A 20,948-nucleotide genomic window follows, 5' to 3' on the forward strand; every position below is an offset into this window, starting at 1 on the left:
CGAAGATCCAAATTTTTTTTTTTTTTTTTATTTTATTTTGGTTTTTTACAATTTGTCCTTATGGACATTTGGTAAAGTGTTATATCTTATTGGTGGAAAAAAATAAAATAAAAATAAATATAGCATGTGGGTGGCTACCCCCAGCGGGGTGCCAGCTTCGTTTTTTCTAATTTATATCTTTTATGACGAAGATCCAAGTGTAGTAAATGCGAAATGAACGATTGACGAAAGTAAGTAAGGTGTGAGGATGGAAAATAATTATAACAAAACATCGCTTCAATTTGTGGGCAACTGGTATATAGGAGGTTTGATCGTGAGGTTTAATGGACGAGATTGCTCGTTGCTGAAACCGTCGAATATATCTAAAATAATAATTTAGTATACAAACTATACTCGCCGAGTCGCTCGTACGGAGTAAAAATCGCAAAGTGGAATTGCCAATGAATACTTGATAAAATGCTCGCTAGAAACTCGTACAATGACTTCAACAATAATTCGAAGAATAATTGAACTGTTCGCGATCGCGTCCGTTTATTTACGGGTCGGGGAAAGTCGGAAAATTCGAATTTGTTCTTGATCGACGGCTGCACGTAGCGACGTTGTTGTGCCCGGAGTTTTATTCTTACATTACGTGTATCCTGACGATCTTGATACTCCGAGGCGAAACAACAACGTTATTTGAATTGTCTTCTAACTCGTGTGCCGTTATTAATTCACGATTATAAGAATAGAAGAGAAACCATTAAGGATACGGTATTTTATATAAAAATTCTTTAATATCGGATGAAATTACGATCGTTATGAAAATAGAAAAAATTATACAACAAAATTGAATTTATGCTAACGCATAAGAAAAATTAACGTAAAGGCCAAGTTCGTCGCGATTAAATTTCATTCCCCTGTTTGGGAGGACCGTACGATGATGTAACTCGATCGTAGCTTAAATTAAATATTAGCATACAGCGTGTTGGAGCATAAAGCACGATATTTACGTTAACCATAGGTACGATACGAACGATAGCGAGTATGGACCTATTCCATTAAAAGAACGAACACAATTGGCCACGTTTCACCCCAATGTGATTCTTCTTGGCGCCATATGACAAGTCCACTTTATCCTTAGTCGTACGTCTCAAAGATTCCATTTTATCCTCCAAGGACATACCTCCGTCGGATGAAAATATCCGAATCCGAAATTTGTATCTTCTGCCTGTATTAAAAGTGTTCCGTGTAATTTTATCATCGAATATTTTCTACGAAACGTTTGGAATATTTGATATTCGCTTGTCGTTGTATTTACCGAAACATTTCAGAAAATGTTCAAGAGAAAACGCGTAAAATTTACGCGTGGGATGCGCATTCACCGGATGGGAACACCCGGTGTTACGTTTCTGTCGCATCCATCGGTGTAAACTGGGAATTGACGGAATAATCGACAATTTATTCTCATTGAGGGATGCACGCATTCCGACACTTTCATAGAGCGAGTATTTGCGGCGCGCGAACAACCGTGCCATTTTCTCGCTTGCACACACGGCTCGTGTGTGCTCGATCATGGAAGACACGGCGGTATTACGGATACGAAAATAACGTCGACACGGCACGCGTGTAAATCTCAACAAATATTATCTTTGTCACTATTCCCACGCGCACACGGATCTTGCATATTTGCTCAAAAACTATAGGGTACACTCGATATTAATCCTCGGTTCTCGAACGACGCCTGTTTCCTCTCTGATATCGCTCCGAAGACGTACAAGCTGCACAGTTTATCTCGTCTACACCTTATCGGACATTTTGGTCAAATATCGGAATTAACGAGATTGTTGCGAATCTAGCGAATATCGTTCGATTATACCGATTCGGTCAGAAAGTTCGTAGCTTGGTCATTGTACGACGATGAATCTGCGAATGCGCGCACAAATATGCAACAAAGGGAACTGCGAATATTTACGTAACTTTATATTATCGCAAATACAACTAGAAAAATTGAATCTAAATAGATTTATATATTTTACAAATAGACTGCGAACGTTTATACGCTCGCAAGAAATATTTACGCGCTTAAAGGATGAATAAGGAACGAAGAACGTACATGGCATGTAAAAATATACAAAATATCCAAAGTATCTATCATACTGTGTAAAACACAGTCTCGATGGTATTTCTTTAGTCATGTTCGTAAAAATATGAATTTATATTTTAAATTTAAAAGAAATGTGTCGAGTTGTAATAAATATCTTACTCTGGATATTTTCTAGATGCGTTTCTACCTGTCAGATGCGTCCGGTATATTTCTGAACGTTTACGCTTCTCGTAGATGCTTGAACATCGACGATCTACTGATAACCAAACAACTCGATCCACGAACCTTGTAACTTAACTATGCAACATATTTTCGCATCATATTTCGTATGATATTTCGACGGTAGAATTTTTTAAATACTCCTTATAATCGCACGAACTTAACGTTTCTAACTGAAGCAAACTAAATAGCCATTCGATTTCTTTGTGACGATATCTTTTCTCTTCCTATCTGGAAGCACCAACACGTGTTCTAACGATCAAAGTACCTTCTGCTTGAGTTGCATGAACTCCTTCCACGTGGAGTCTTCGCTACTTGGAACCGCGGCGCGTTTAAATTGCGCTACGAGCCATGTTTCTCTTCCATTTTGCTGACCACGTAGAATCACGAGGACCGGTCTACGCTTCGCTGGCTGACATATCTGCGTTCTTACGTAGCTACCGTTTGATACGTAGACGGTACAACACGTGGCCCCGTCCAGCATAACCCCACGGTCTCCGCTACTTACTCCATTTACTTACAATGTTGTTCGTGAACCCAACAAACAACAGCCAGTCGAGAAACGTATAAAGACGGTAATCTTACACCTTTCCTCCCCCGTTCCACGCTTACTCCTCGAATCGTGCACCTCGGATTTCTCTACGTCTTTCAGCCAACGTTGATACACACCGAGCGACAAGCTGGCTGATCTCATTGCGTTGGTCGAGCGTTTATTTAAAAGAAACATGCTACCAATTTCTCGCTACGAAGCGTGTGCATTCGTCGCATTCGTGCTAGGTAACGACGGAGCAGAGAATTCACAGTTCGCTTCTGTTCTTTCTTTTCCAACAATTCGAAGGCAAGTTTCGCTCGCTTATGGAATTTTTGCGCGATTCTTTCGCTGGCTATCTCAAACGCTATGCCAATGCAGTGACGATGCAGTGTCAATGCATGTAGGTAATTCTTTGTCGCAAACTGATATCTTCAGCGTGTGAAGACAAAGGCAGCTAAGGTAGGTACGGAACTATCGTATTCGTTATAGCATCCACGTGCTAATTAATTAGTTTCGGGTATATGAAATCACGTATCGGTCGGTGGTACCTTTATGCGTCTAGGAAAATTTGATGCAAAAGCAAAGTATAGAACCTGATAAAAAATACCTCGTTAGAGGGTAAGGACATGTGCAAATACGTTTTGTAGCCATTTTATATGCGTGTGTGTACACAAAACGAAAGCGAAAGCGCGATCCACAGTGTTGTGATTGGCGATACTGCTTGGAGTTAACTGGCGACAGGATGAGCCAATAAAAGATGAACGAATTTTGGAGTATTCCGAGGTTAAGGAGGTTAAAAGTGTTAAATGGGCTGGTGGATCAGCAGCACCGGCCACCCACGAATTCGACACCTTGTTTAGACGCCAGAGTCGCGATGCTGAAACGTGAGAGGTAAGTGTATAGGCCTGTAAACTCGTGCCAGGCAACAATCGTATCGTTAAGATGTCGCATGCGGTGGATGGAAGTTGTAGACGGCTGCCGAATTTGTTCTACTTTCTCGGAACTGTCGTCCTCCCGGAAATACATGGCGCGCTTCGACAAAGCGCGCTTTCAGATAAGAATTCGGAAACGGATTGAAGTTTCGACTATTGTTCCCGTGGATCGCTAATTGTAGGGCGAAGCAAAACGGGGATATTTTATCCGACTGACAATGACACGTACGAGTAACAATTAGAGTAACGACAATCTGCTCCCTCGTGGACGAGGGAAAAAAGAAATATCTAAGAACCCTTCGGGACGAAGAGGAAACGTCGCGCGCGTCAGAAAGCCTCCCTCGTACGTAACTACCCGCGTAAATCAGCGAACAACGACGTGTGCGTGCACAGAAGCGAAACGTTTCCGCGAGATCGTGTGCGTACGTACCTTAGTCGCAACGACGATATAGTTCTCGGAGTGCTTTCGGAGAAAAAGACGCGGGAGAATGAGGGATGAACATAGAGAGGAGAAAGGCTGGCTAGTAGAGAAGTCGCCCTCTCATTCGCGTTGTTAGTTGGTACCTCGTTGAGAAGATGGAGAGGGTAGAAACGATGGAACTACATCGGAGAAAGAGAGAGAGACTCGCACCCCGACGGTCTCGAATGGGCGAGGCCCCCAAGCTTTTCATCCGCGAACAGCCCGCCCTTAAACAGCCCTAAACTAAGTCACTTCAGTCCTGACGTTAAGTGTGACTGATCGTCCAGGCATGCCTCTAAAATGGCCACCCAACGTACACTGTGTCATCCCCGGTACCGATCACGAACCGGTAGGAGCTACATCGACAGCAACCAGTCGTCTCTATACGTACATTAACAATTGTTATTTCGGACAGTGGAAGCAAAAGCGAACTAATTTACGGTACTCGACAGAAACTGAATAATTTGTCGTATAGCTTTAAACGTGGCCGGGAAATATTCAACGCAACGATTAAAATTATGCTTTTAATAGAGAAAGATTGTTTCTTCGACATAATAAACGCGGTAGAAACTTGTTAGAGGTAAAAGGGTGACTGCTGTCGATGCATCGGTGGTGTTCATTTATTATTTTGATCTGAGAGGTGTTTCACGCGGCGATAACGAGCAAGGCCATCGCGGAATTCCAAGTTCGATGGTGTTTTTCGAGTATCTTCTCTTTGTAAACGATTTGTACGCGACGCGAGCATGGTCACCGTTATCTCGGTCGACGGCGATAATTCCGTGCAAAAATGGATAATTGGTGTCGCCAGTGTTTTCCACTTGGACACGTACACTGCGTTGAATGACGCCACACTCTACAAAGTATAACATCCTACATACGTCGCTTGCATAGGACGCATCGTTGCGACGAGCGTGTGCAAGGAAAAATATTCTCCAATTACGCCTGACGGTTTTGCTCACCGAGGAAATCTATGGAAATTTACCGTATTCCGTTACAACTTCATCTTACGTTTTTCTGTCAAAACTTCACCGACGCATTTCAATTTCATAATACGAAAGATAAGATGCGCGAGAGAGAAGGCGTGTCAGCTTGCAAAAATTTCCAACACACTTTTACGCGACCTTAATTAAAGGAATAATTTCCAAAGTTCTCGAAGATCGTGAGAGGGGTCGTTAAATAGGATGTTGTTTAAAACGATACGATCCTTAGCGCCAACATTAACATACCATTATTCTACGCTTTGGCTCTCGGCCAAGCAATCCGACTTCCTCGCTGTTTGATTGACGTCACGATTTTCATAGATAATTCTCGCGTTTCCCAGTTTCTTCCAGTTAAAATACCGAAATTTCCTTTTACTTCGAACCCCGATTGAAAATTCTTTCAACGCTTGTTTTTTATATCCTAACTGTATTAATTATATTTTGCATTTGAAGCGTTTGAACTGTCGAATAAACTATAGTGTGTCACGTCTAAATCAAAGGAAAGGAAAGGACAACACCAACGATCTCCGCGGTCCGTTAAAATCCCCGATTTTCATAGATAATTCTCGCGTTTCCCAGTTTCTTCCAGTTAAAATACCGAAATTTCCTTTTACTTCGAACCCCGATTAAAAATTCTTTCAACGCTTTCTTTCTTATATCCTAACTATATTAATTATATTTTGCGTTTGAAGCGTTTGAAGAACTGGCGAATAAACTGTAGTGTGTCACGTCTAAATCAAAGGAAGGGAAAGGACGACACCAACGATCTCCGCGGCCCGTTAAAATCCCCGATTTTCATAGATAGTTCTCGCGGTTCCCAGTTTCTTCCAGTTAAAATACCGAAATTTCGTTTTACTTCGAACCCCGATTGAAAATTCTTTCAACGCTTTTTTTCTTGTATCCTAACTGTATTAATTATATTTTGAATGCGATGATATGTTACAAGTACTTAACAATTGGAAGGATTCGATTATAGAAGCGTTTGAAGAACTGCCAAATAAACTATAGCGTGTCACGTCTAAATCAAAGGAAGGGAATGGACAACACCAACGATCTCCGCGGTCCGTTAAAATCCCCGATTTTCATAGATAATTCTCGCGTTTCCCAGCTTCTTCCAGTTAAAATACCGAAATTTCGTTTTACTTCGAACCCCTATTGAAAATTCTTTCAACGCTTTTTTTTTTTGTATCCTAACTATATTAATTATATTTTGCGTTTGAAGCGTTTGAAGAACTGGCGAATAAACTATAGTCACGTCTAAATCAAAGGAAGGGAAAGGACAACACCAACGATCTCCGCGGTCCGTTAAAATCCCCGATTTTCATAGATAGTTCTCGCGTTTCCCATTTTCTTCCAGTTAAAATATCGAAATTTCGTTCTACTTCTAACCCCGATTGAAAATTCTTTCAACGCTTTTTTTTTGTATCCTAACTATATTAATTATATTTTGCGTTTGAAGCGTTTGAACTGCCGAATAAACTATAGTGTGTCACATCTAAATCAAAGGAAGGGAAAGGACAACACCAACGATCTCCGCGGTCCGCTAAAATCCCCGATTTTCACCCTGACGCGCGGAAGAATTATGATATAGAGATCGATATAAATTGAGTACACAAATCAAAGAAGAAGAAGTCGAGGAGATCAGCGTTTACTACAAATATTTGTAAAACAGCGTCTAGACCCTAGACAGTCTTAGATAAATCACTAGCGACACGTTCTTCGTCTTTCGTTCTTCCGTTCTAAAAAATATGAACATAAATATCGAAAAATGTTCATTACACTCGCGTTTATTAATTATATATAATGAATTATATAGAATAAATGGATAAACGATCCAAACTTTACAAGTATCCGTTCCTTCAAAGAATTTAGCGCTATGTTTCAATGAAACGAATGCTCGTCGTGTACCTTAAAAAAGAAGAAAAAGAGAGAGAGGGAGAGAAAAAACGCTGCAAGTATCAGTGACATCTTGCAACGCAATAATTTCGTTGAAATATTGCCACTTTGATGATTGGACTGTGCTCGACATCCAGCCGTTGTAAACCTAAAGGGAATAAACGCTTCACGCATTCCTGATGCGTCTCACAGTCTTTACGGCTTATTATCACCTCCTCGTTTTTGCACTCTCACCCCGAGGTATACATCAGCGCTCGGAGGTGGTGCGCGTCAAAGGAAAACGGGTCGTATATTTGCAGTGTTTCTGCGAATCCACGAGGCCACTTTCAGAGAAAGTATAACAATTGACTAGCGAATTTGTTCGTTTCCTGGTACACCTTGAAGAGTATCACGCGGTATACAATGTTTGCAATGACATTCGAACTTACTACATACTTTGTTTGCTATTCTTCGTTGACTATCGCGCAATCGTGCTTGCGAATAACATCGATCGATGAATTCTATTCATTCTTTCCTGTATCCCTTTTTCCGAAGGGCTCGCAGCAATAAGAAGACACGATGCGATGTTTAAATCGTTCAAATAAATCAAAGATGCGAAAGTTCATTGGTACGAATATCGTTTGACTATAAATTTGATTACTTGGAAGCGTCTGTTTACCAGCGCAGCCCCGCCAATCGGTATTTTCCATTTCATTATCGTTCTTTTTGGTTTTTTCCCCGGTTTACGGATTTTAGTAACAGACTTTCTGTGTATTTTGAGGAGACGAATGCTTTGTTTTGTAACGAAATGTAAGATGGAACACACGGGCAATGGGTTCCGACGAAGCAGGAGTTCCTCTGGTCCGTGTTTCGTTGCTTTTGCCATTCGATTCGGCTGTAAACGCCACGACTCGTCTCGCGGTCCGTGACGCCTTCGCTACAGAGAAGAGAGGCAGTGAAAGAAAGCGAGTTGGCCTTCTGCTAAACCATGGTTTGCCTTATATTCTGCTATGAAAAATCGCTGCCACGGAGAATCACGAATCACACGTGTGAAAATCGACGACTCAGCGAAATATAAAAAACAGACTCATTTCATCGGACGATTAATCACGCGTTTAATTTATTCCGCTTTTAAAACCGGGCTTTACACGTTTATTTATACATAATACATGTAACGATTGCAAAATATCGTCGGTAGGATCGACGAACAAAGTGCCACAAATTGTCCATCGCACGCGCGTGACCAAAAAAAGGTTATTTAATCGCGCGATACAGATATTTATCGGGTGATGGAATTAATCGACGAAGCTGGGATGCAGCCAGACATTTACGCGTGAGAAGCGGCGTGCCGATGAAAACGCGTAGAAACGAAAAGGACGAGAAATAAACGTGGGAGGAAGAACAAATCGGTGTTCGGTTAAGTACCAACGGTGTAACCTTGGACGCCGCTACGATAACAAGGATGTCTGTTATGCTGACGAGGCATCTTGTACCATAATCAGACTTGCATATATCATAAGCATCAACTACACGCGCAATAAAAATATGCATGTGAGTGCAACGACAACGGGACAGCTACGGTACATCGAGAACTATCTCGAAGGTTATCAACGATCACCGTGAAATCATTAAACTCTAGTTTCTTCTACGTGAAGCATTTTTCTCGTACAGAGGATGTCGAACGAAGAAAACGACGCGCAGAAATTCTTCGCTCTTTGTCGTGGTATAATTGATAACATTTTTTAACGATTGAGTCATAATAGGTATAATAAAACTCTCAACAAAAGGAATCGCGGAGTAAAAAAGTAAGAAAAATCTTAATGCAAAAATCCTGAAAGGACGAGAGTATCTATTTAAATCGTCAAAAATAATTTATAACGCGTAAGAAAAATGATTTCTACCTGCTTTCTTTATCAGTATCAATAAGGAATGGAAGAGAAATAACGTAAAGTTAATTTAGTTGGTCGTAATGTCGGCGTTGTCGCCGTTGCGAATTAAGAACTGGGCCCAGGACCCAGTCGATGACAAAAGGCAACGCAGAGCCTGACGAAATTCTCGAATCTCACGTGGTCGTACGCCATAAGCCACGATGGGGGTTGCCTGCCGTGACGACCCGCGACACACGTTGCTCTTTTTTTACTATTCGCCACGTTCCCTCGGCCTTCAGATCCGTGGCCGCTTTTATTTAACGATTTCTCTCCCGTTTCACTAAGCCAACCCGATACACGGACGAACTTCGACCGAACGGCCTAGCAATTTAGCAGGATTATTGGAAGTCGTAGCTCGAGAAACGGAAGAACGCGACCGTTGGCAGGAAAAGAGAAAAATTGCCTGCGAATCGCTTCTTTCGTCGACAAAGTTTCTTTGCGGGGAAAAAGAACGAAAACCAATCGAATCTCGATAAAACGCGATTATTACTTCTATGAACGGATATTATAGACACCGTAGATATTTGCGAGAATTTGTATTTTTATGTAAGTCAGAAGAATGAAACTTTGGATGGACAATCGTTTTAATATTTTTCCGTAATATTTCGTATCGTGCGCATTCAACGCATCTTCGAATCTTCCACGAATACACGAGATCTGCGGTCCAGTGATAACTTTGACGAACGTTATGCAATTACAATTACAAAGTGGATTTAGAGTCAGGATAAATACTCACTCTTCATATTGTATTCAGAGTATCCAAATGCCCACTTACTCAAATGCGAATGATACGTAGCACATCGATAGTACTGACAAAGAGAGGCACGAAACTTTCCCGAAGATAACAACGATTCAGTATCATTTCTTCGACTCGGTGAGTCGGGTCAGAGGACAAGAGACGGCGGAACTTAAAGTCGTCGTAAGCAAAACTAAACTTCGTGCTTGACTCAGGATCCCGATGTTACATATCTCCCCACCACGGGGGCCCCATTTTAGTCATGTGGGAATTACATGCACGAGAATGGTTACAGATTTCACGTAAAGGAAGCTATCTCTCTCTCTATCCCCTCTTCCTTTCTAACCTCGTCACTTTGTATCTCAAGGAAAAATGATGTTGCCGAGGACTACGTCACCCCTTTATGTGTCAAACACTGTCAATCGCGTTATTTATATCGCGTTTGACGAAGCAACAAATTTTTTCTTCGTTTCGTGCGTTTCTTTTCTTCCTTGCGATATTTCGCTCGAACAATCACGATCATTCGTAGTGATTATTTTTCCTCGTAGTGATCGATCGTCGTGACTTCATTGTATCGAACGTATTTCCACTTCGTTACTATGAAACAATCGCTATCAACAACGTAAAAATGAGAAAAAGAGAGACAAGCGAATAAAACTTGTTCAAAGCTACAATTACGAGATGAATAATTGCACGAGTAGAAGAGATGGAAAAATACGGATGAACGGTGGTTCTCCACTAGTCGCGTGAAATTTATTTACTTGTTGCGCTATAAACGACCGCGATAATGCGCGTACCGGCGATCTCGTGCCATTTAGAGGATGCAACGTCGTAAATCTTGATCGGACAAGCACCGACCGCGGTAGGAGGTCTCAGGGAAGTATCGGATGTCGTGTTTCTACACATGTCGAAACGCTTAAGTCGTTTTCACCTATCCGCACGCTAAAAAGACCGTGTAACAGCTGCACCGTTTTGCGGCTTCTCTGATCCTAAGCGAGATCCCTCCGGAAAATGATCGGCATCACTTTTCGTATGTTCACGCCTTCGTTTCCTCTTCAAACAACAAGGAAATAGAGACAAATGCGAGGAAACGACTTCCTAATTGTTAATTCTGTTATAATTCTCGAATTCTTCGTGTCTCGGCTCGTTTTAATCGGAAGACGAATTTGTAATGTTTTGGGAAAATCTTTGATAAAAATTGAAACGAGACTCCGTTTCTCTTATTTTTTTCAATCGTAAAAAAGATATCTAATGATAGAGAAAATACGACAGGCTGGAAGCATCAGAGTTAAAATTCGAGTAATTCGTAATAAAATAAAAGTGGAAATACGTCGATAAAATTTTCACGTATTTTTGTTCCAAGGCTCGTAAAATTTGTCGATCGAATTACCATAGACGATGTGACGCTTGGAAGGCAATGGAACAGAGAATAGCTTTGTATCGCGAAGCGATACATCGAGTACTCGAATGTAAATGACGTCTACGATAGGCGTAGTCATTAACGAAGAAGTTTTTCTTTGGAAATAGAGAGCGCGGAGAGAAAAGGAAGGAAAAAGTAGGAGGCATAAAAATTCGTCGACAACGCTGTGACGTCGGGCAACCCGTGCACGGGGGTGATTCGTGTAGGAACGCGATTTTATGGGCCTCTGTATATTTGCTCTCTCGGTCTCGGGCGTTGAACGGCCAAGCCGTGATTTAACGACGTCGACAAATTTGATTTGTTTCCGATAGCAGAGACGGGAACGCGACAGACTAAATAAATTTTTGGCGCGAGTCTAATTTTAGAACCGTTGCATCAAGTAAATGGAAAGGCTGCAGGAGAAATAGAAACCGAATGTTTCTTTATCGTTGGTAACGACGAAGAAAGTCGTCGAAGAGAAGTTGCCATCGTTGCCAATGCCATTTTTAAATTTCTACGAATTTGAATTTGCAAAATGTGATTATTCCGGGACTATTGTGTCGCGAGGCTGAGAGTTGGAATTACCTAAGTGATGTTTGCGCACGTGCCAGGATGTTGCATGCTGTACACTCGTGCGGACTTTACAATCTTACTATTATTAGTTGGTGAAAACGTTTCAATTTCAAAGTATGTAACAGCGTTAATCGACGATCTACATTTAAGACGTGGTTCTAGCGAGAAGTGCGTCTCTGCCAGCAGCAAATAAACAATCCGTTCTATATCTAACTTGATCCTTTATTATTTTTCCGATAAAGATTCCGGGGAATACGGAGTTTAGAATACCTTGGATTCTCAGAAACTCGTACGAACAACGCCTTCGTCGTGTACCCTGAAATAATTTAAACAAAATAAAAAAGAAACAAACATGAAAATATCTCTAATATCGATCTCTCGCTCTTTCTCTTATTTGGATCAACTAAACCAGTTCGAGTTTCAGAATCTATTCTAAAACAACCGTGTGATGAAGAAAAGAAAAAAAAGGGCACTCCTAAAGTGTTTCCTAAAGTGTAATACAAATACAGATCTACACGTATTACGAATGATACATAGTTGAAAAAAAAAAATTTTTGAAAATACGCAGTTGATGTTTGGAGGAGGAAAAAGAAGGAGAAAAAAGTGCAGCGACGGGTTCTGCAGCAAGATTTACGCGACAGCTGCGCGGACGCATAAGTTTTCTCTGTTTCGTGGGCTACGGAAGGGTACCGAGCAGGACACGGAAAAGGATCACGTTCGAGAACCGGACATTTTCCTTACAAATGACTGTAGGAAACGACACGCCCCTTGTCGCAACGGCACGTAACACGCGTTCCTATTTACTTTAACGGCGTTTAGACGCGCCGAAAACGGGGACGCGTTTCGTTGCACCTATGACACGCACTGGTTATCTTGAAATAGGGTGCTGGAGCTTCATCCGTCTTGAGGTATCTTCGAGAACTCGATTTCCACCCCTTTCCCTTTGCTCCGTCAAATGTTTTCGAAACGAGGCACTTAAGTGATTAGAACGAACGTCGAACAAGCGTGAAAACTGACACGCGCGCCTGTTACGCGTTAATTTATCGCGTGCGTATCGCGTTCTCGATTCATCGATAGAGAACAAGCACGGTGAAACTGTTCGAAGGGTTTTTAATTCCTGCAATTTCTACTTGGAACAGAAAAATTATGCAACTCCTAACAGGAACAACGTTAGTCCGATCTTTCGACTTTTTAGATGATAAAGCACTGTAATGCCATAAATGATGATAAAAGCAATATCGTCGTAATTTAATTAGATACGTTTACAATTATTATATAATTATATTATATATTATAATCATATTATATTATATATTATATTATATATTATAATTATATTATATTATATATTATAATTATATTATATTATATATTATAATCATATTATATTATATATTATATTATATATTATAATTATATTATATTATATATTATATTATATATTATAATTATATTATATAATTTTATTATAATTATTATATAATACGATGAACGTTGCCATTGTTGCCAACAAATACGTTCAAGAAAATGCAAATACATCGGATATAAAAAGATGCCTCGACGACGGCCGCTTTTGTCACGATGGATCGACGATTATGGAAATCCCAGTTTCTCAAGGAAATTATCGAGAAAGGGATGTAACATTGATTTTTGAACCTCTCGTGAGACATGCGGGTACCGTAACGTAATATGTATTGGGATACGTTCGACGGATATGGACGAACAATTTGCCAGCATCCGAACTACGGAGTCAAATTACACCTGTGCGCCTGTAAATCCTTACGTTCCGATCAAGATGTTACAACGCAAGCATAAATCTGTTTGATCGGAAACTATCGACGTGACTGTTATTTTACGATTTGATTTTCGCTACTGCCTTTTCGGCAATTCCCTAACCCTTTTTCGCACGTTCTTCCTTTGAGAGATGCTTATCAAAGTATCGGAACAGACTCGTTTGTACAGCCAAATCCATTGGGGAAGAAAGTTTGAAATCTTGTAAAATCGTTTGAATTTTCAGATGGAACTCGAAACCTCGAGTTTGATTTTCAATTTGAAGATTTTGATTTCCGAATTGAAGTCGCATCTAAATCTGGAGCTTGTTCGATTCCAAAGTATTGCAAGTTCCAAACAAATATACATATTTCTCTGTTCTACGATATTTATAAATTATATCTCGTACTTACCTTAAAATTATTTATCAAATCAAATACGACGGTGTGGTAAATCCGATAATTTTACTTACCTTCGAATAAACCCATACTCTCACCGGTGTTTCACCGGGGAAAGAGTCAATTAGTCACCCTCGGTGCGAAAGTGATTTTGGCAGCGGGGACGTCTCAAAGAGCGAACACTTTGATCAAGCCGTCGGCACTTGACGCACTTCGGTCGTTCGCGGAATTCCATCGAATATTATTGTTAATCTCTTTATGCGTTAACTAATTCTACCAATTACATCGTTACTTTCAATCGTTACTTTACACCATTCTTAACCGTTCCATCTTACGAACGTTTAAGAGCAAAGTTCTTGTAAAATGTTGGTAAAAATATTTTTCCACGTATACCGTAACAGAAAGGAGAGATATTTCACAGTTTCTCGCACTTAACGTTCCTCGTATTAGGTTCGTTCGATTTTTAAGTCTTGAGAAATATTACTTTTCACTTGCTCTCACGCACATCACCCGACGGAACTTCGACGAACGCAACTGGAAACCCTCGCTTTCGATTGTAATGCATCGAGGACGTGTCACTCTTTAACGATACTTGTTACATATGTATTGATCAATCTCAAATAACCATCATTGTGTATAGCACTTACGTGTTGGAATAACGCGACAACTATAAATATTTAATAGTTGGAACATTACGTGTTATATATTTCGATATCTTTAAGTTATGATTTTTATGAGTAATTCGATTCTAGGTATCTTTTCGTCGTCCTTAACGTATTTGGTGCTAATTGAATTCAGCGGCAATTTTAAACGGTTTAAAGCGATAATTTAGAAATTTCTTCGTTTCTATTTTAAATCGCAACTTGTTTCAAACACGCGCGCTCGCTTTGAGAAAAAGGTATGTGCTGGCTGACGGTCGACGATCGAAAATGCGCGCGCTAGCCCTCTGCAAGCGGGAGTGCCCTCAAAGATGGCGCGACATCTTTTTTATCCGGGGGATGCACCTCGCGGGATCAATTCATTGGGCCGTGACTACGCGTGTGTACTATTAAAACAGTGCCGTACGCATTTAGGTATACAACTGGATGCACGGTGCACGCTGGACTCCCCACCGTACCGTGGACCAACGTTCCTCCAACTTGCTATCCTTTCTTCCATCTTTCTCTCTCTGTTCACGCCTCCCTTTCTATCCCTCTTTTCGTCTCACTCTTGTCGTCGTCGTCTCTATCTCTCTCTCTTTCTCTATAGCCCTCCTACTCCCTCTATCGTTCTGAATTCTGCAAAAGCTTTCGTCGTACCAACGCAGCCGCATAACCTCACGAGTTGCGCTTGTGGCAATGATTTCTAACGTAGGCGGTACTTAAGCCCCAGTTTCATCCCATCGTGACCTGATAAAGGCTTTCATCGGGATAACGCAGCAATTATACGACGTTGTTCGCGTAGATTTCTATTCGGAAATGATCGATATTAATCGCGAATAATTATGTTTCTAGCTTTTATTCGATCGATCGTACGTTCACGTTGAAAAATATGAGATTTTTACGGATTGTATCGGCGTTTTACAGTCAGAAAGTTGAATACAGGCTAGTTGAGAACCACTGAACTATGTATTACACCAAGCATTGTTATACGTCTAGATAACGCCTCCCGTTCTGATTGGTCGGTTGGGTGGTACCACATGCCACGCCTAGTGTCGACTCTATGTAAGTAACTATCCCCACCATAATTTTACTAGCACAGACATACATACCAACCGTATCCGTTCTCTTCTTCTCGTTCTGTTTCATATGTATAATATGTCTCCAGCGCTGCTTCCGTTGCCGCCTCTCTTTGTCAACGGTCCTTTCCTCTTGTGTTTCTCTTTTTATTATTCCTGTTCACCGCAGCAACTGGCTAGGTTATACGAATGTCTTATATATATAAGTGCGACTGTGTTCGCTGGTTTATGTGAAGGTGTGTATTTATTTACATTTCTTTTCGCTACTAGCGAGCGCAGGGTTAAGTTTCCGTTGTTCTCCATATAAATTCTTCCGGTTTCTCTCTATCGTTCGCGGTCAAACATATTATAAATAAATTCCACAGGCCGTCGAAGATCTTTGCATAAATTTTTCTAAAGATAAAAATTTTAAGACAAAGTTAATTATTTGCCTCGAGAGATTTTTAGGTTATATAAGATTATCGTTCATTCTTTGTGCATCTGTCAAGATTGAAATTGTTTGCTTTAAATTGGAAATACCGTCCCTGGAAATGTTCTTCACGGTCATATTTTTGATAGACGCAAATTTGTGCACCGTTAGCAGGTAGGCAGAAGAATTTTACGACGTGGAAATTGTTTCCAGATGTTGGTTATTTGAAGATACAAGGTGGTCTATTCGTAACAAGTGTAGTCCTTAAACTACTACGCTATCGCACGAAAATTCACAACAAAATATGTACATACCTACCTAGTAACTGAATGTTGGAAACTTTCTCTTATTTAACTTAGTCTCGGTGTTACAACTTCGATCTTTCATAGATAACTATCGTTTTGAAATATAGAATAAAAATTAATTTATATGTACGCAGAAAATTTTTATGATTTTATACTTTGTGTTCTTATGTACATGTAAGTGATGTATACGTTAAATAATAATCTAAAAAGACAATTTTGTAACGTAATTGTCTGTTTCTATATTTAATATTGTTTGGGAAATATCAACAAGTATTACCGAATGACATTATGTACATGTCAACAATATCGTTTTACCATGTGATTTGACATCAAATCAGTGTAAACGATGTAAGTGGATATATCGACTGTAGACAAGTATGTACTTTACAAAGAATGAACGATTTCTTTAATGTCCTTTACCATCTTTATCATTTCCATCAATACCGACTCTACTACCATAGGCAATTATTTATTAACATATAAATGTGATAATTTAAATAGTTATGCTTTCCAGTATTTCTCTCAATTATAGGGAATATAGAAGGATCTCTATCTTTTTCCAAGTGGATAAAACACGATGTTTGTTCGCACTTAGTCTGGTCAACTTTGTACGCTAGTCGTAATTTCAGTGTAAAGGACGTCAGTTGTGGTGCGTGTCTTCCTTGTCGAGATTCATCCCATATGCATTTTCAAGGTCGTCATAGGAATCGAAATTTCCAAATTTCTGAATTTTTGTCTACTTTTGTTCCCGTTCAGGGGAAACTGCGTATTAATGAGTATTAATGATTATACATGTGTGTGTGTGTGTGTGTTTGCACGCGCGTATGCGATCGAAAGAAAATGTTGGAACAAATTCGATGATATAGCCGAGAGTTTCGTGAAAATCGTCCGAGTTGTCCAGGACACGTGGTCAACTCGATGTTACGACGAGCACGCGGAATCTTCCAAATGTCCAAGTGTCCCGAACGAATTCCTATGTAAGTGTAATGTCAGTAAACGTATTTGATCGAGTTGCGCGCGTTCAACGCGAACATAGAAGATGGCGCCCACAGGCCACGCTTGTTTGATTATTCCATTAAGGACGCTCTAGAGCATTAGACGTGGCAAGCGTCGGTCGCTGTTTTATATAATTGAAAATATTTAAATTACAATAATAGCAATAGAAAGCTATTTTAATTGTTAAATTCATAGACTTTTAATACAATTTCTGACTATTACTTATTGTATATATATTTATTGTGTATATATATACTATAAACGATAGAAATTTAGGTTATGTTATCAAACATGACTGAAAAGCAAAAGGTATTAATTTGTGGAGATGTGGAAGGACATTTTAAATTTTTATTCAACAAGATTGATGCTATCAATAAGAAAAGCGGACCTTTCGACTTTTTGTTGTGTGTGGGAAATTTTTTTGGCGAAGACAACACGGAACTTGAAGACTATAAAAGTGGTATGAAAAGCATACCAGTTCCAACTTATATTATTGGCGCTAACGAGGGAGTTGATTTAAATAATTATCCAGATGTTAATGGTTGTGAAATTTGTCACAATCTTACTTATCTTGGAAGACGTGGATTATATACCGCTAGTTCTGGACTTAAAATAGCTTATATCAGCGGTACAGAAAATAACTCGTTGGGAATAAAACCTACTTGCTTCAATGAAAATGATGTAATGTCAATTAAGCAAGCTTGTTTAAAAGGTCAACCTAGTTTTCGTGGAATTGATATATTAATGACTTCACCCTGGCCTGCTTATATCACAAATTTAGATCCTAATAAACCAGACTTGAAATATCAGGGTTCAAAATTAATTGCATGGTTGACTGCCCAAGTAAAACCAAGATACCATGTATCGGCATTAGAGGGCATATATTATGAAAGACCTCCATATAGGAATCAAAGTCTGGAAGAAGGAAATACTGAAATTGCAACAAGATTTATAGCACTTGCTCCTGTAGCAAACAGTCAGAAAAAGAAATGGTTATATGCATTGAATCTGACTCCTGTTGACCGGACGCGTTTATCCGAGTTAATTATGAAAACTACAGATGAAACAGATATTCCATATCCCAAATCAATGCTATTAAGTGGACCATCTCTACAAAAATCAGAACAACCAAAGCGTACACAATATTTTTATGATATGGAATCTCAAGATTCAATCTCAAGAACTACTAAAAGATCTGGATCTTATGGAGGTTCTAATAAAAGATTAAAACGAGAATTTGATCAAACAAAGTGCTGGTTTTGCTTATCCAGTCCTGAAGTTTCAAAGCATTTAGTAATATCAGTTGGGATAGAGGTATATGTTGCACTTGCTAGAGGTGGATTGGTTGATAATCATTTCTTAATTCTACCAATAACACATCATCAAAGCCTTTCTATTCTACCAAAAGAAGTAAAAGATGAAATTGAACGATATAAAGACGCTATAACCAATTATTATGCCACTATGGACAAAGTACCTGTATTCTTTGAACGTAATTTCAAAACATCTCATTGCCAATTACAAGTTGTACCTGTTCATAAAAATCAAGTAGAAGCTTTGAAAGAAGCGTTTGAGGTAAGCACTTTTGTTATGATTGCTTAGATGTTGTAAAAATGTAGATATTATATGTTATGTTTAGTAGATGTTAATAATATTTATTTTACTAATAATATAAATTTTGTTTCAGGAAATGGCACGATGTAATAATTTTAAAATAGCAAAATTACCTCCACACACCGATCTACAGCAAATTGCACAACCAGGTGTTCTATATTTTTATGCAGAGTTGCCAGATGGACAAAAATTATATCATAGGATAAAGAAAGACTTCCCACTCCAGTTTGGTAGGGAGGTATTAGCTTCGGACAGAATATTAGATCTTGATGATCGAGTTGATTGGAAAGATTGTCAATTGAGTCAAGAGGAAGAAATTGAGTTAGCAAACCGAATTAGAAGAGATTTTCAACCATTTGATTTGGATATTTAAAGATGTACAAAAGTTCAAGATATTAATACTTTAATTAATAGATATATATATATATATTTATATATACATACTAAATATATATATATATATATATATGTACATATATATGTATATCATGGTTTCTGAAAAATATATAGAGATATTAATTGATAGATTGTCAATTGAGTCAAGAGGAAGAAATTGAGTTAGCAAACCGAATTAGAAGAGATTTTCAACCATTTGATTTGGATATTTAAAGATGTACAAAAGTTCAAGATATTAATACTTTAATTAATAGATATATATATATTTATATATACATACTACATATATATATATGTACATATATATGTATATCATGGTTTCTGTAAAACATATAGTGATATTAATTTATTATCTTGTAAAAGTAATGAATAAAAATATTGTTATTAATTTGCAATTTTATTAGAACTTTATTATTTTATAGAACCACACCTGGATCCAATCCACTTAGTTTCATTTGTAGAGCTATGTCAAATAGGTAATCATAACATTCCGTCCTAAATAGAGAAAGACATATAATAGATGAAAACAAAAGGTGTACTTAACGCATTAGTAATATTAGTATTAAATTAATACACACATAGTTTTTGCTTGCTGCCATGTATCTCCCCAAACATAAACACCATGTCTTCTTACTAATACAGCACAAGTTTCTGGATAGGCAATGATAGCTTTTTCCAATTCATCTTTTAAGTCCTCTTCAAACGGAGTATTTTCTATTATGGGTACTACTAATTCTTCGTCATAACGATATGCTTTTCCCAATTTTTGATTCCTTATGCCTAAATTATATGATATTGATATATTTGGATAAATAAATGAAAGAGTATATTCATATATATTATAATTACAAATACATGTAATAATATAATTATCATTTTATACCTTTTATCATCTCAAGATGGGTAACACGAAATTCTTTCCCAGGCCAATGTAATGTCACCATTACAGCAAATTTTGAATGGGTATGAATTACAGCTCCAGCATTTCTCCTTATATATGCACACATAAATAATGGAGTGCATTGAGATTTCTTCAACTTTTTCTCTACTGGTGGTAGTTCTAAATCGTTTCCACTAATATCTTGTACAAACATTTCATCTGGACAAATGCGTTCTTTCTGAACACCGGATGGGGCAATATAAATTTTGTCTCTATAAATATAATTATTATTTTATATTAACGTATTGACTTTAATATATAATATAAGAAGACAATATTATTTACTTGTGTTTAATAGATATTCCTCCACCAGTACCAGTTACCCATCCTAGATCATAAAATTGTTTACATAGTTGAGGAATTAAAATTCGTGGATGTTCCTGTAAAATAATAAAAGTATTAAACTTATACATATTGAGGTTATAATATCAATCTGAATAATTATTTGTAAGAAATAATTATTTTAAATAGTACCTTGTCGTATTCGGTATAATCTGAGGACATCTTTAAATATTCTGAAAAATTTCGAACTACTGTGTTGTTTTCTACACATTCATAATCTTATCTATGTACTTTGATCCAGTGATCACGGTATGCGCACGTGCGTTTATGTGTGGTTAATAAACTTTTGATAGACTTTAAATTATTTTTTTTTTGGAAGAAAACAGGTCTACGTAAGACCT

At 38.5% G+C, this 20,948-nt stretch overlaps 3 protein-coding genes across 6 annotated transcripts in view; 1 reads left to right on the top strand and 2 right to left on the bottom strand.

Annotated features, from left to right (window-relative positions):
- The window catches only part of LOC132910596 (single-minded homolog 2), a 34,215-nt gene extending 19,384 nt beyond the window's left edge, over positions 1–14,831 (bottom strand). For 2 of the 4 annotated variants that reach the window (XM_060966383.1, XM_060966380.1), the window contains exon 1: positions 13,963–14,831. In XM_060966383.1, coding sequence (XP_060822366.1) covers positions 13,963–13,978 — 16 coding nt within the window. In that variant the 5' untranslated portion in view covers positions 13,979–14,831. Of the gene's footprint in view, positions 1–9,748; positions 9,939–13,962 lie in introns of those variants that run through there. The other 2 variants (XM_060966381.1, XM_060966382.1) reach the window with 2 other exon arrangements.
- A 2,708-nt stretch (positions 14,832–17,539) lies between these two features.
- LOC132910597 (CWF19-like protein 1) lies at positions 17,540–19,589 on the top strand. The gene is made up of 2 exons (XM_060966385.1): positions 17,540–18,890; positions 19,003–19,589. The coding sequence occupies exons 1-2, from the start codon at positions 17,595–17,597 to the stop codon at positions 19,300–19,302; spliced, it is 1,596 nt and encodes a 531-aa protein (XP_060822368.1). The 5' UTR covers positions 17,540–17,594; the 3' UTR covers positions 19,303–19,589.
- Positions 19,590–19,660: 71 nt separating this feature from the next.
- Positions 19,661–20,881, bottom strand: LOC132910598 (methylthioribulose-1-phosphate dehydratase). The gene is made up of 5 exons (XM_060966386.1): positions 20,740–20,881; positions 20,551–20,645; positions 20,209–20,477; positions 19,904–20,105; positions 19,661–19,820 (listed from the first exon to the last, which is right to left on the bottom strand). The coding sequence occupies exons 1-5, from the start codon at positions 20,767–20,769 to the stop codon at positions 19,742–19,744; spliced, it is 675 nt and encodes a 224-aa protein (XP_060822369.1). The 5' UTR covers positions 20,770–20,881; the 3' UTR covers positions 19,661–19,741.
- Between the last annotated feature and the right edge of the window lie 67 nt (positions 20,882–20,948).

Source organism: Bombus pascuorum, chromosome 9 (assembly GCF_905332965.1).
Source record: "Bombus pascuorum chromosome 9, iyBomPasc1.1, whole genome shotgun sequence".
Lineage (NCBI taxonomy): Eukaryota > Metazoa > Arthropoda > Insecta > Hymenoptera > Apidae > Bombus > Bombus pascuorum.